Raw genomic sequence first — 15,650 nt, forward strand, 5'->3', positions numbered from 1 at the left:
CTTTGCCTGGGGTGGTGTTGCTAAAAGTGGACAGTTTGCTGCCTTATTATGGGGTTTGTGGATGTGCCCCGCGACCTCTTTGCAGCCCTTCCATGGGGGCCTACTACTCTGGAATTATTTGCTGCGCCATGCCCTAAAGCAGAAGGGGTTAATCACCATGCTGCCAAAGCGCAGGAATTGCCCGGCGCCATAGATTCCGCTGCGGTTTCTCCTGATTGGCTACTCGAGCCGGATGACGTCACAGTTGCTGGGCAGATTGGGGAGTCGAGCTTTCTGCCCTCTCGCTCCACCTCCGTCCTCCTGAAAAGCCCGCCAGTGCGTGGCAAGATGGCTGCCCACGAGGAACGTTTGCCAGCAGCCGCAGCTCCCGTGATACTGCTGCCCACCGCTGCACCTGCAGCTCCCACTACAGCAGGGCAGTCCACAGCAGCTAACACTGCCTCTTCCACAACCGTGGCTAAAGCCACCAACGCTTCTACTACCATCCCCTATAATGTGGCCCCTGTCATTTCACCTATAACTACTGTGACCCCCAGCATTGTGGTCACCACTGCATCCAGCGATGCTTCTGCTTCAGGCCCTCCACGCCTCTACTACCTGTGGCAAAAGAAGAAAGAGAAGCCTACTGAGGATTCCCCTGCATCTTTTTATTAAGCTTCACTACAGAAAGCAAAGTTCTTGAATGTTCATATAACTGTTTTGTTTTAGGTCTGGAAAAGTTATCTGCAAAGTTTAAGATGTGTACCTGGTCCTCCTGACCAAGCCTCCTTGTTTAATCACCCAGCTATGTGCTGAAAAGACACTCAGGTTGTTGTATTGTTCTCTAGTGCCTGTCCCAGAGCCTTTTACATGGACGATGGTCTAATTGCCTAAAAGAGACTCTACCAAAACAGAGACACTTACCCAGTTCTTCCTAAAGCACTTTCATGATTATGTGATTGTCAGAAGTTTATTATTGCACTTTAATAGTCAAAGGTTATTTTCATACCAGAGTCATATATATATTTTCATCCTCTGAGTAAGCAGGAAAGTCATTTAGATAGTCTTAGAGTAAAGTGTGTCTTCGTGTGTGTGTTTTCGTGCCAAAGTCAGATATTTTCTCTTCCTCTGAGTAAGAAGTCAGTATTTATCTATAGCCTCAGAGAAAGTCCATTTTCTAGAGAGTATATTTTCCAAAGAGTGTATGTTCTCACAAGGGTATTCTATCTCCTTCATATATTGTATTGTGGTATTCCCCTCTGGAAAGATTCCTCTGAGCCAGTGTTCTTCAGGACCTCGCAGTGTTCTTGTCTTCTATGTTTCCCTTCCTTGTGTTTCCATTGTTTGTTTACCCCTGTCTTGTCCCAACACATAGTAGCTGCTATACATAGTCCTACTCAACATTTACATTTCTTCATACATACTTCACCTTTGGCACCTTTTCGTGTGTCTGGCCTGTGAGTAATTGCGTTGTATAATTGACCGGTATGAAAGGGGCCCAAATGTATGTTTGCTTTTGTTATTTTATTCTTTTCTCTTCCAGGTGTCCAAGTCACTTCACACAGACACCCAAGGCATTACACAGGTCTTCACGTTCTTTTTCCAGTAGGGTAACGTATTTCATTGGAAACCTACTGTCCAAACTGACTGGAATTGAGGGTCTCCCGCCAGCAGTTAAGTAGTCCTGGCTCACATGTCAGATGCTCCAGGCGCTAACTACCTGTAACCAGAGTACGTTAGGCACCCCTAGGTGAAGTCCTGCCACTAGGGTTTTTCTTTCTCTTCATAGTTTCTCTTGTTACCTGTGCCTTGAGCGTGGGAAACACACACCTACATACCCACTCACACTTACATTCTTTCCTCTTATCTTGTTGTCTTGGTCCTTTGTGTTTCATTCATCCACAACTACCTCAACTTGTGGTTTAACGAGGTCGGCTCATTTCTAGTAGGGAGGTATGCAGTGTCCCAGAACAGAGTAGTTATTTGTCACTTTGTCTCTGCACCTTTATTGTAACCAGTTCTATTCTAGAAAGCTATGGTCCACTGCAAACTGTGTGTATTGTGTCACCCCTCTCAGGGTTCAGGTCTGCTATTCCATTCATTTCTTGTATGCATATTCAGTTATCAGTGCCTTAGGGTATTATGTCACCTCCCAGTGTTCAAGTATGGTACTTCTCATGTATATTTGGTCCTATATGTTCTAATGTTGTGATGATGCAATGGCTGGATGTCACGTGACTGCCCCTGCTTCCATGGTAACTCCAATGGCCATCGAGCTTTGGCTGAGGAATACCATGTGACTTCCTCTCTGCCTGGTCTCTTGTCTCCCACCTTCAGGGGGACAGGTTGTGTGTTGCTGCTGCTCCTGTGTCACAAGGCCGCAACCCTGCGGTATCTGCTGCAGCAATACCAGAAGTGTTCCTGGCTGTGTTCTATCCTCAAATCCTCAAGATTCTCATCTATTCTCAAGATCTGGGTGCTGTTCTTCAGTCATTCCTCTCATCATCTTCTCTGATCATCTACAGCAAGTATTCATCTCAGTTCCATTCCGCCCAGCATCTTATGCTCAGTATTACTACTACTCCCATCATTCAGCATGCTATCAGCACAGCCTATTGCAGCATCACCCATTACTCTGCCTTATCCAAGATTGCCTTATTCCCGGTTGCATCCGAAGAGACTGTTGCTACTAGTTACCACCGTTACAATAAATATACAACTACCGTTGTTTCTGAACCTTGGCATTGGTGTGATAATTGGTGCCCTGACTAAGGACAACGAAGAATCGCATGCCCAGTATTCCCACAGGGTCAGGGGCCCAGTTTCCAGCTGTATCACCCTCGTGCCTAAACTGTGACAGCCATCTAGCTAGCAGCTGCCCCGGTTCCTGCCCGCAACAACATCCTCTCAGCGGAGTGGCCCCTAGGGGCCCGGGCATCGCAGAAACATGAGTGAGAGTGGTGTGTAAGCATTTTGTTGACTGTGTGAGCAAAGGTGACGATTGTGATTGATCAGCATAGATGAACCCTCTCAGGACAGTCACATACACCATCATGAATGATAAACATTACACAACTAGGCCCTTTTAAATAATAGAAATTGTGTCTGTTGGGGTAAAAAGCAAGGATTTCTTATTGTATTGGCATTAATAGAAAATCTAAACATAAAGCAGAATGTGATGGTGAGTGGCAGCTGATGATATCAGCTGCCACACAGAGTATGGAGCAAGCGCACATCAAGATCCCAAGCCATAGTTTGGAGACAATATGGACATCAAAGGTTTTCAATCATCAATGAGATATTTGATACTATATGATAATATATACATTAGTAAATAAGCCAAATATCCTTACTGTATCCAGCAGTGCCGCATAGCGCATAGAGGCAGACTCCCCACCCCTCTCATGCAGGCGCACCTCCCAGTGGTACTGATCCCTCATGCTTTGCCAGCGGGTCTCCACCGCTCGGACTGACAAAAGAGAACAAAAAGGACAAGGTTAAACACAAAGTAAAAAAAAATTAAAAATTAAAAAAAGGGTTAGTCTGAATATAATGCATTATTCTAAATATTACAATTCATACATGATCTCCTAATAAGACATACCCATTCTCAGCTGCTCCGCGTCCGTAACCTCTCCCCACTGTGGCACCACCAGGGCCGAGATTTGCTCCCACGTCTCACGGCGGCGATGGCCGTCGTGGTAGCCAGGCACTGATAAATCCCACATATGGGGACGGGAACGCACCTGAAACCAATATATAAAAAAATTCATCAATAGACAGCTCCATCTGACTCCACCTCTCTATGTGTCTATATCTATCTAATAATAACAACCCTAAATACAAAATATAATAATTATAAAACACTAGAAAATGTACCCGGCGCTGTCCGGGTATAAAGTTTCAGTGTGTTAATTAGATTTATTCTAAGGAGGCCAATCTATGTCCTTGTTTTTTTTTTTGTTTAAGGGGAAAACGCCAATAGCCCCTATATACTTAACAATTCTGCACTGTTTATGTAAATTGTACCTTATGCACATTAGAAATAAAGTAAAAACTTTAAACATCCATCCTGTATACCTGTAGTGTATAGTTGGGGGGTTGTATATCTGTAGTGTATAGTTGAGGGGGTCCTGTATACCTGTAGTGTGTAATTGGGGGGGGGGGCGGGGCTGTGTACCTGTACTGTATAGTTTGGGAAGTACTGTATACCTGCAGTGTATAGCTGGTAGAGGTCCTGTATACCTGTTTAGTACAGTTGGGGGTTCTGTATACCTGTAATATATAGTTGGTGAAGGTGCTGTATACCTGTAATGTATAGTTGGTGGAGGTCTTCTATACCTGTAGTTTATAGTTTGAGGGTCCTGGATACCTGTAGTGTATAGTTGGTGGAGGTATTGTATACCTGTAGTATATAGTTTGGGGGTCCTGTATACCTGTAGTGTATAGTTTGGGGGTCCTGTGTACCTGTAGTTTATGGTTGGTAGAGGTCTTTTATACCTGTAGTGTAAAGTTTGGGGGTCCTGTATACCTGTAGTGTATAGTCTTGAGGTCCTGTATACCTGTAGTATATAGTTGATGGAGGTCCTGTATACCTGTAGTGTATAGTTTGGGATCCTTTAAACCTGTAGTATAGAGTTGGTGGGGGGGCCTGTATACCTGTAGTATAGAGTTGGTGGAGGTGCTGTATACCTGTAGTATAGAGTTGGTGGGGATCTTATATACCTGAAGTATATAGTTCGGGGGTCCTGTATAACTGTAGTATATAGTTGGAGTTCCTGTATACCTGTAGTGTATAGTTTGGGGGTCCTGTATACCTGTAGTGTATAGTTTGGGGTTCTGTATACCTGTAGTATAGAGTTGGTGGGGGTGCTGTATACCTGTAGTGTATAGTTTTGGGTTCCTGTATACCTGTAGTGTATAGTTTGGGGTCCTGTATACCTGTAGTATATAGTTGGTGGAGGTCCTGTATACCTGTAGTGTTCTGTAGTATATAGTTCTGGGGTCCTGTATACCTGTAGTATAGTTGGTGGAGGTGCTGTATAACTGTAGTGTATAGTTTGGGGTCCTGTATACCTGTCGTATATAGTCGATGGAGGTCCTGTATACCTGTAGTATAGAGTTGGTGGAGGTCCTGTATACCTGTAGTGTATAGTTTGGGGTCCTGTATACCTGTCGTATATAGTTGGTGGAGGTCCCGTGCACCTGTAGTGTATAGTTTTGGGGTCCTGTATACCTGCAGGGTCGTATTTACCTTTAGGCACTCGTGGTCCGCCTAGGGCAGCACCTTGCATGGGCGCAGCACCAGGGAGCAGGGGGAAGGAAATGCTAAGTGGTGAGTGAGGATAGGGCGTCCTCAAGTTTAGTGCTTAGGGCAGCAGCAGCTGGTAATACTGCCCTGTATACATGTACTGTATAGATGGAGTAGGGGGTCCTGTATATACATGTACTGTATAGATGGAGTAGGGGGCCCTGTATACATGTACTGTATAGATGGAGTAGGGGGCCCTGTATATACATGTACTGTATAGATGGAGTAGGGGGTCCTGTATACATGTACTGTATAGATTGAGTAGGGGGTCTACCAGTTATTACTGTGGATGTTGTGAGGCAGCTGCCCTAGCAACCACAACTCCCTGTGAAAATGAAAGCAGTAATCCTATTGGTTGCTAAGGCTCCCAACTGCTGTTTCCTCTGGGCAGCTGCAGCTAATTATGTCACCTGTGTGTGCAGTGTGGAGATTTTCCCATTCATTTCTATGGGAGCGCTTTTCTGCATCCCCCTCCTCTCCTGTACATCTGGCAAGGATGGGACCTTCGCTATAACCTTTCCAGGCACCCAATGTATCTGTGTGCCAAATTTGGGGTCAAACAGTTCAGGCGTTTGGAAGTCTATATGGGACAGACGGACAGACAGACAGAAGGACAGACAGACAGGACAGACAGACAGACTTGAGTGCTGTTAGGATTCGAACAGACGACGGGGGAGATTTATCAAAGGGTGTAAAATTTAGACTGGTGCAAACTGCCCACAGCAACCAATCACAGCTCAGCTTTCCTTTCAGCACTGCCTAAAGCTGAGCTGTGATTGGTTGCTGTGGGTAGTTTGCACCAGTCTAAATTTTACACCCTTTGATAAATCTCCCACGACATGTGTAATCTAAGGCACACGGCCTAATAACCACTGAGCCAGGAGGCACAACCCAAAGGAATGCTTGGACTCTTGCCTCACACTTAAAAAGATCCTAACATTTGTCTGGAATAAATTATTTTATGAATGATTGTTGTGTTAACTCGCGCTAATTTGGAGTCCACAATAGGCTCCAAATTATACTATTTTGGTTGTACATAATCCCAAAGAAATTCAACATTTCTTCGAACACGCGTCAACACATGTGCCAAGCAGCAAGCTAAGCAGCAAGCCACGAGGCTGCAATCACACTACTGCGGTTTGTGTTTTGTGGGGTGTGGGGTGGTGACACCAGTAGTGTTCAAAAATACCATTGGCCAACGGCTATGTTCACACACAGTTAGATTTGGAAATACAAAACCATAGTGTCTGACAAAGCAATAAAGACAGACAAGTTTGGTATGTATTTTATTATAAAGAGTTAATGACGGACAGACACTAACAGTCCACAATGTTGAACATTAAGCTTTGTTTCGGCTTCGGCCTCGGCTAAAATAATCCTGACAACGAGACTGAGTGTGAACAGAGGCAAAGAAGTAACATCTTTGCTTTCTGGATATATTCACACCTAGCATTTAGCAGACACTTATAATAGGTGTAAGTAAAGCGTTTGTGACACAAGCACAAAAGATGTAAAAAAAATATATATATTATACAAGGAAACACATAATGCAATAATATCATGATTGCTAAGAGTAGGCAATCAGCGTTGGGACATCAATGTCCCTCTGCCAGGACACACGTCTGCCACGATGGGCACCACCACGCTCCGCTCCTGGCCGTGACATCGCTCTGGATCGGTACATCCAAGGACGTGTGCCATACAAGCCCTTTACCTCGCCCCTTTTTACACTCAAGGGGTGGTACTCATTCATTATTGTAATCCGGATCCGCTTTGATCCGGCTGTAATCAGGGTTCCGTGAGTGAACGATTGGAAATCCACGGCCGTAGTTGGACCAGTTCAGGCTGGAAATAATGGTCTTGTTCATTTTTCACGGCGCTGTATACAATCCGGCCGTAAGCTCATACGTAGTGTGCATTGTGCGGCCAGAAATCCTATACTCTAAATTGTACGCATCAACCTCAAAACTACGGGCGTATATTCGCGGTTCACACTACGACCGGAAATATACGTAGTGTGAACATAGCCTTATACTGTCCGGTAGAGATGAGCGAAGCGCTTTGTTCGGTCAGAGCTTTCAGTTCTCCCAGGATGCCGCTGCTTCACTATGTTTAGATGAGCGATTCGCTCATCTTTACTGTACAGACTTGTGCACTGCATGTAGACATAAACATACAGCGGTGCAGGGGGGGCATATAGGCGAGGCAAAAAAACACAAGAAAATAATTGAGGCACTCACACTAGTACATATTTAAAAAAACAAAACAATGTATGGTAGTGCAATAATAAACAATATTCAGAGCACACAGTGTGTATTATAATTAATATTAGGGGCACAGTGTATAAGTACAGTCATGGACAAAAGTTGTCAGATGTTTTTATCACATACAGAAATATAATTACAATCATATTATGAGTAACAGAAGCTTATACTGACAGGTAGATGAGTTACTGCAGCAAGTCTATAATATTTGCAGTGTTTCGCCTTCTTCTTCAGGACCTCTGCAATTCTCCCCGGCTGCTCTCAATCAACTTCTGGACCAAATCCTGACTGATAGCCGTCCATTCTTGCACAATCAATGCTTGCATTTTGTCAGAATTTGTTGGTTTTTGTTTGTCCACCCGTCTCTTGATGATTGACCACAAGTTCTCAATGGGATTAAGATCTGGGGAGTTTCCAGGCCATGGACCCAACATCTCTATGTTCTGTTCCCTGAGCCATTTAGTTATCACCTTTGCTTTATGGCAAGATGCTCCATCATGCTGGAAAAGGCATTGTTGGTGGCCAAACTGCTCTTGGACGGTTGGGAGAAGTTGCTCTTGGAGGACATTCTGGTCCCGTTCTTTATTCATGGATGTGTTTTTAGGCAAGACTGTGAGAGAGCAGATTCCCTTGGCTGAGAAGCAACCCCACACATGAATGGTTTCAGGATGCCGTTTACAGTTGGCATGAGACAAGACTGGTGGTAGCGCTCACCTCGTCTTCTCCCAATAAGCTGTTTTCCAGATGTCCCAAACAATCGGAAAGGGGATTCATCAGAGACAATGACTTTCCCCCAGTCCTCAGCAGTCCACTCCCTGGACCTTTCCCCCAGTCCTCAGCAGTCCACTCCCTGGACCTTTCCCCCCAGTCCTCAGCAGTCCACTCCCTGGACCTTTCCCCCAGTCCTCAGCAGTCCACTCCCTGGACCTTTCCCCCAGTCCTCAGCAGTCCACTCCCTGGACCTTTCCCCCAGTCCTCAGCAGTCCACTCCCTGGACCTTTCCCCAGTCCTCAGCAGTCCACTACCTGGTCCTTTCCCCCAGTCCTCAGCAGTCCACTCCCTGGACCTTTTGCAGAAAATTTGTCTGTCCCTGATGTTTTTTCTGGAGAGAAGTGGCTTCTTTGCTGCCCTCCTGGAGACCAGGCCTTGCTCCAAGAGTCTCCGCAGTCTCACAGTGCACAGTGCAGATGCCCTCACACCTGCCTGCTGCCATTCCTGAGCAAGCTCTGCACTGCTGGTAGCCCCATCCCGCAGCTGAAACACTTTTAAGAGACGGTCCTGGCACTTGCTGGTCTTTCTTGGGCGCCCTGGAGCCTTTTTGGCAACAATGGAACCTCTCTCCTTGAAGTTCTTGATGATGCGATAGATTGTTGACTGAGGTGCAATCTTTCTAGCTGCGATACTCTTCCCTGTTAGGCCATTTTTGTGCAGTTCAATGATGACTGCACGTGTTTCTTTAGAGATTACCATGGTTAACAGAAGAGAAACAATGATGTCAAGCACCAGCCTCCTTTTAAAGTGTCCAGTGGTGTCATTCTTACTTAATCATGACAGATTGATCTCCAGCCCTGTCCTCATCAACACCCACACCTGTGTTAATGGAGCAATCACTGAAACGATGTTAGCTGCTCCTTGTAAGGACGGGCTGCAATGATGGTGAAATGTGTTTTGGGGGATAAAGTTCATTTTCTAGGCAAATATTGACTTTGCAAGTAATTGCTGTTAAGCTGATCCCTCTGTATAACATTCTGGACTATATGCACATTGCCATTTTAAAAACTGAAGCAGTAGACTTTGTAAAAATTAATATTTGTATCATTCTCAAAACTTTTGTCCATGACTGTATATACTATATTTCAAACACACAAAAAACACAGAAATGCAAGAGATACAGACCCACTACAGACATGAAAATAGTTAAAAGCAGCCTTAGTACAGTATAGGTCCACCACGGCATGCAGTCACTATTTTGTTGGTGGGGTGGTGTACACTTTTTGCAAATGGTAACCAAGAAGAGCCCCATTATTTTTGTGGGAATTTGGAATTTTCTGTTAACAGTTGGGGGGGGGGGGGGGGGGGGGGGGGCTGCTTTTAACTATTTTCATGTCTGTAGTGGGTCTGTATCTTGCTATTGCAGTGAACTGTTGCATTTTTCTGTTTTTTGTGTGTTTGCAATTTCAGCCATAGCAACATGCTCCTGCCTAGTGTGAACAGTGTTTAAATTGGTCTTTTTTTCTGTATATACTATATTTGGGGTATAGCGTGTAATATAATTCACATAAGGAGCAGAGTGTAATATAATTAATATCAGTAGCACAGTGTGTATTATAATTGATATCAGTAGCACAGTGTGTATTATAATTATTATCAGGGGCACAGTGTGTATTATAATTAATATCAGAAGTAAAGTGTGTACTATAATTATTATCGGGGCACAGTGTGTATTATAATTATTATCGGGGCACAGTGTGTATTATAATTAATATCAGGAGCACAGTGTGTATTATAATTTATATCAGGGGCACAGTGTGTATTATAATTAATATCTGAAGTAAAGTGTGTATTATAATTAATATCAGGAGCACAGTGTGTATTATAATTTATATCAGGGGCACAGTGTGTATTATAATTAATATCTGAAGTAAAGTGTGTATTATAATTAATATCAGGAGCACAGTGTGTATTATAATTTATATCAGGGGCACAGTGTGTATTATAATTAATATCTGAAGTAAAGTGTGTATTATAATTAATATCAAGAGCACAGTGTGTATTATAATTTATTTCAGGGGCACAGTGTGTATTACATATAATATCAGGAGCACAGTGTGTATTATAACTACTATCAGGAGCACGCAGTGTGTATTATAATTAATACATGGAGCACAGTGTGTATTATAATTAATACATGGAGCACAGTGTGTATTATAATTTATATCAGGAGCACAGTGTGTATTATAATTAATAAATGGAGCACAGTGTGTATAACTTATATCAGGGGAACAGTGTGTATTATAATTAATATATGGAGCACAGTGTGTATTATAATTAATATCCAGTGTAAAGTTTGTATTATAATTAATATCAGGAGCACAGTGTGTATTATAATTTATATCAGGAGCACAGTGTGTATTACATATAATATCAGGAGCACAGTGTGTATTATATATAATATGAGGAGCACAGTGTGTTTTATAATTAATATCAGGAGCACAGTGTGTATTACATATAATATCAGGAGCACAGTGTGTATTATAATTTATATCAGGAGCGCAGTGTGTATTACATATAATATCAGGAGCACAGTGTGTATTATAATTACTATCAGGAGCACGCAGTGTGTATTATAATTACTATCAGGAGCACAGTGTGTATTATAATTAATATTAGGAGCACAGTATGTATTATAATTATTATCAGGAGCACAGTGTGTATTACATATAATATCAGGAGCACAGTGTGTATTACATATATTATCAGGAGCACAGTGTGTATTATAATTACTATCAGGAGCACGCAGTGTGTATTATAATTACTATCAGGAGCACAGTGTGTATTACATATATTATCAGGAGCACAGTGTGTATTATAATTAATATCAGGGCACAGTGTGTATTATAATTACTATCAAGAGCACAGTGTGTATTACATATAAAATCAGGAGCACAGTGTGTATTACATATAATATCAGTAGCACAGTGTGTATTATAATTACTATCAGGAGCAGAGTGTGTATTATAATTACTATCAGGAGCACAGTGTGTATTATATGTAATATATGCAATATCAGGAGCACAGTGTGTATTATATATAATATCAGGAGCACAGTGTGTATTCTAATTACTATCAGGGGCACAGTGTGTATTATAATTATTATCAGGGGCACAGTGTGTGTTATCAGCATGCAGACATTTAAATTCAGCGGTGCAGGGGGGGATACAGTGCGTATTATTAAGAGAACTGTGCTTGCACCAAACTTGGCCCTTGAACTTTATTTAGGTAAATCTGCTTGTTCTGTTCTCAGCTCATCCACCATACTTAGGCTGGTGTCACATGGCCTTAAATCTTCACACACACACAAAAAAAGCCATGGCATTTATTACCTGCGGCCAGATGTTAGCTGCAAGTCAATGAAATTGTGTTAGATGCCATAATTACTTGATGTTTCTCTACTCTCTGGCGTTTTTTGGCTCTGTTGCAGTTTTTTCCAAAATGCGGCATGAAGAGGGTTTGGCGGGGTTTTGTTTCCTGCAAAATGTAGCGTCTCTCCCGTTTAGTTCAATGGAATTTTCTGTTTGTGTCAAAAATGCCAAAGACCAAGAAAAAAAAACAAAACACCTAAATAAAAAAACTAAAGTCAAAACCGCAAAAAAAAAAAATCTTTGCCAGCTTTTTCTGGTGTTTTTTTTTTTAAGACAAGAGTCCCTGGAGCCTCGGTTGCGAGTCTCAATACACGGGATAGCCAAATATCTTTAGCCTGTTGCCACGGGGTGCCTCCATGATGGGGAGAGCACCACACCACCCTGACAGATAGCCCCTTAAGTCCTACTCAGTTGTGAGTATTGGAACATAAATAGGGAAACAACAGGGTGGCCCCTTTTCGTCAACGTCTAACTCAAGGTGCGAGTATTCCGATCATGACAAGGGCTTGCAAAGGCAGGCTTCCACCCACAGACAGCCGTTTCGGGGTTTTTGCCCCTCATCAGTGTGGGGTAGGATTCTGGCTAGTTGGGGCAATGAAAAATCAACCAACAAAACACAGTAATCACTGAACTCAAGGAGATCAGTGAAAATATTCCAATGAAGTACTCAATCAAGAGTCTCCACTGATGCCCCCAAAAATTTAAATATGCAAAACAAGAATCCGTGGCGCCTCGGTTGCGAGTCTCAATACACGGGATAGCCAGATATCTCTAGCCTGTTGCCACGAAGTGCTTCCATGATAGGGAGAGCACCACACCACCCTAACAGATATCCCTCAAGTCCCACTCGGTTGCGAGTATTGGAACATAAATAGGGAAATACCAGGGTGGCACCTTTTTGTCAATGTCTAACTCAAGGTGCGAGTATTCCGATCATGACAAGGGCTTGCCAAGGCAGGCTTCCATCCACAGACAGCCGTTTCGGGATATTTGCCCCTCGTCAGTGTGGAGCAGGATTCTAGCTGGTTGGGGCAATGACAAATCAACCAACAAAACACAGTAATCACTGAACTCAAGGAGATCAGAGAAAAAAGTCTCCACTGATGCCCCCAAAAATTTAAATATGCAAAACAAGAGTCCCTGGAGCCTTGGTAGCGAGTCTCAATACACGGGATAGCCAGATATCTTTAGCCTGTTGCCACGGGGTGCCTCCATGATGGCAACAGGCAAAAGATATCTGGCTATCCCGTGTATTGAGACTTGCAACCGAGACTCCATGGACTCTTGTTTTGCATATTTAAATTTTTGGGGGCATCAGTGGAGACTCTTGATTGGGTACTTTATTGGAATTTTTTCACTGATCTCCTTGAGTTCAGTGATTACTGTGTTTTGTTGGTTGAATTGTCATTTCCCCAACCAGACAGAATCTTGCTCCACACTGATGAGGGGCAAATACCCCGAAACGGCTGTCTGTGGATGGAAGCCTGCCTTTGCAAGCCCTTGTCATGATTGCAATACTCGCACCTTGAGTTAGACGTTGACAAAAAGGGGCCACCCTGTTGTTTCCCTATTTATGTTCCAATACTCACAACCGAGTAGGACTTAAGGGGCTATCTGTCAGGGTGGTGTGGTACTCTCCCCATCATGGAGGCACCCCGTGGCAACAGGCTAAAGATATCTGGTTATCCCATGTATTAAGACTTGCAACCGAGGCTCCACGGACTCTTTTTTGCATATTTACATTTTTGGGGGCATCAGTGCAGACTCTTGATTGAGTATTTACTTGGAATTTTTTTCACTGATCTCCTTGAGTTCAGTGATTACTGTGTTTTGTTGGGGTTTTTCTTAAGGCCAGAAAAACGTCACATAAAAGCTGTGTGTGAAGCCGCCCTAAAAGAACAGAAATCCCTTCAGCTCAGCTTCTCCATTAGGGTCCATTTACACAGAAAGATTATCTGCCAAAGATTTGAAGCCAAAGCCAGAAACAGACTATAAACAGAGATCAGGTCATAAAAGAAAGACTGAGATTTCTCCTCTTTTCTAATCCACTTGTCTTAAAGTCTTTGGCAGATAATCTTTCTGTATAAATGGACCCTTAATCCCCAAGTCAGATCTTCAGCATTCTTTTAGGGGCCCCGGATCGGCCCTGTGCCGCATTCTAGTTACAGGGTGTGGAACCATTCTAAGCTAGATGACATTATATGCACCTGCCAAACTTGTTGGATTCCTTCAGGGGATATATAGAATAATATATGCAGTATATAAGGGAATATACATGAACAATAGAACAAAATAACTTAATAAATTGATTAAAAAAGAAAATGAAAAAAAGAGAAAAAACTCCCCATAAAATATGTGAATGTAAAGAATAACATTTATAAAGGGATGGAGTAATGGAGGTTACTTTCTAACTATTTACTCAAAGGGACGTGAAAAATTCAGCTAAAAAATGTCGACCAACTTGTATTTATATCATTGCTGGAAGCGAATATACTAGAGATGGCCGAACCCAATCTTACAAACTGAGATTCATTCTGAACTTTGCAATAAAATTGGTCCCCTTCTGAACCAAACTTTTTTGTAAGTTTTGTAATGAGTTTGTAAAGATGGCAGCCGCACACTTTAATACATATAAGATCAACAAAAAGGGCATACCTACCTGTCTGCGTACCCCCAGTCTCCTCCTCCAGTGTTCCCCACTGTTCGTAGCTGCCTCCAGTCCACCCAGACGGGACACCACCGCAGCCTGTGTTTGGCTGAGCAGACTTTCACTCCCAAAATGAGAGTGACAACCACCTCAGCCAATCACTGACAGCCACCTCAGCCAATCACTGACAGCCAGCTCAGCCAATCACTGACAGCCAGCTTGGCCAATCATTAACAGCCATCTCAGCCAATCACTGGCCTCGGCACTGTCCCATCTCAGTCAGTGATTGGCTTAGCTTGCTTTTGGCGGCTTTAGGGGACCCTGGATGGCGAAGAAAGAAGTCACTGGTGAAGCGCAGACAGGTAAGTATTAAAAAGCTAACTTTGTGAACCGCACTAACACAGCTAAATGCCTGCAATCATTTAGCTTTTTTAGTGCGGTTTGTTTAAGGTTTGCTTCAGAAGAACCCAAACTCTACACCAAAGTTCGGCGAACCTGCCGATCCAAAGTTTTGAAAAGTTCGCTCATCTCTAGATTATATGACATAGAAAGATCTTTGACATTTTCTCAACTTGTAATAAAGAAAACATATTAAAACCGCCCCATGAGCCTTAAGGCCCAGAAATGATATAATCTACAATACTAGGAAAGGTTCTTGATAAATGTACCGTGTGAACTGGTGACATTTGTTAAATCAACACAACTATACTCGATAATGTGGAGAAGGGTAAAAAACAATGGCCGGAAGACTGGATGGCTGTGCACCACTGCTGCAAGGCCGTCCTAGGAGTCCAGGACACATTCAATCATGTGTGCATCTTTAGGATACACATGCAGTTGACTAGGCACAGGTGGGCAGAACCTCTGGCAAAGACAGAGGACAGCTGCACCGGGAGAGCAGCTACAGTGTCCAAGTCCAAGTCAGGTCATTTTTTTTTCATTGGGGCCAATAACTACTATGGGTGGATCAGCAGAAAGGGGAGCATCTACCTTATGGGTCTGCACATGCGGGCCATCTACTATATGCAAACTGAACAGAGGAGGGCCACCTACTATATGTGAACTGCACAGAGGGGGCTATCTACTATATAAAGACTGCAGAGGAGGCCATCTACTGTATGCTTACTGCACATAGAGGCCAGGTTATTTACTGTATGGGGCTGCAGAGAGGGGCCTAATACTTTAGTGGGGGTGCACAAAGGGGCATAATACTGTATGGGGCCTGCTCAATAGGGCATAATACTATATGAGAACCGCACAGAAGAGCCTAATACTATATGAGAGCTGCACAAAGGAGCCTAATACTA

At 43.2% G+C, this 15,650-nt stretch overlaps 1 protein-coding gene across 1 annotated transcript in view; it reads left to right on the forward strand.

The window, feature by feature from the left end:
* Positions 1–14,668: 14,668 nt before the first annotated feature.
* LOC138799947 (pancreatic lipase-related protein 2-like) overlaps positions 14,669–15,650 on the forward strand; it is a 34,960-nt gene continuing 33,978 nt past the window's right edge. The window contains exon 1 of the mRNA XM_069981751.1: positions 14,669–14,705. Within this exon, the coding sequence (XP_069837852.1) occupies positions 14,669–14,705 (37 nt within the window). The remainder of the gene's footprint in view (positions 14,706–15,650) is intronic.

The sequence above is a fragment of the Dendropsophus ebraccatus genome, chromosome 8 (assembly GCF_027789765.1).
Source record: "Dendropsophus ebraccatus isolate aDenEbr1 chromosome 8, aDenEbr1.pat, whole genome shotgun sequence".
Classification (NCBI taxonomy): Eukaryota; Metazoa; Chordata; class Amphibia; order Anura; family Hylidae; genus Dendropsophus; species Dendropsophus ebraccatus.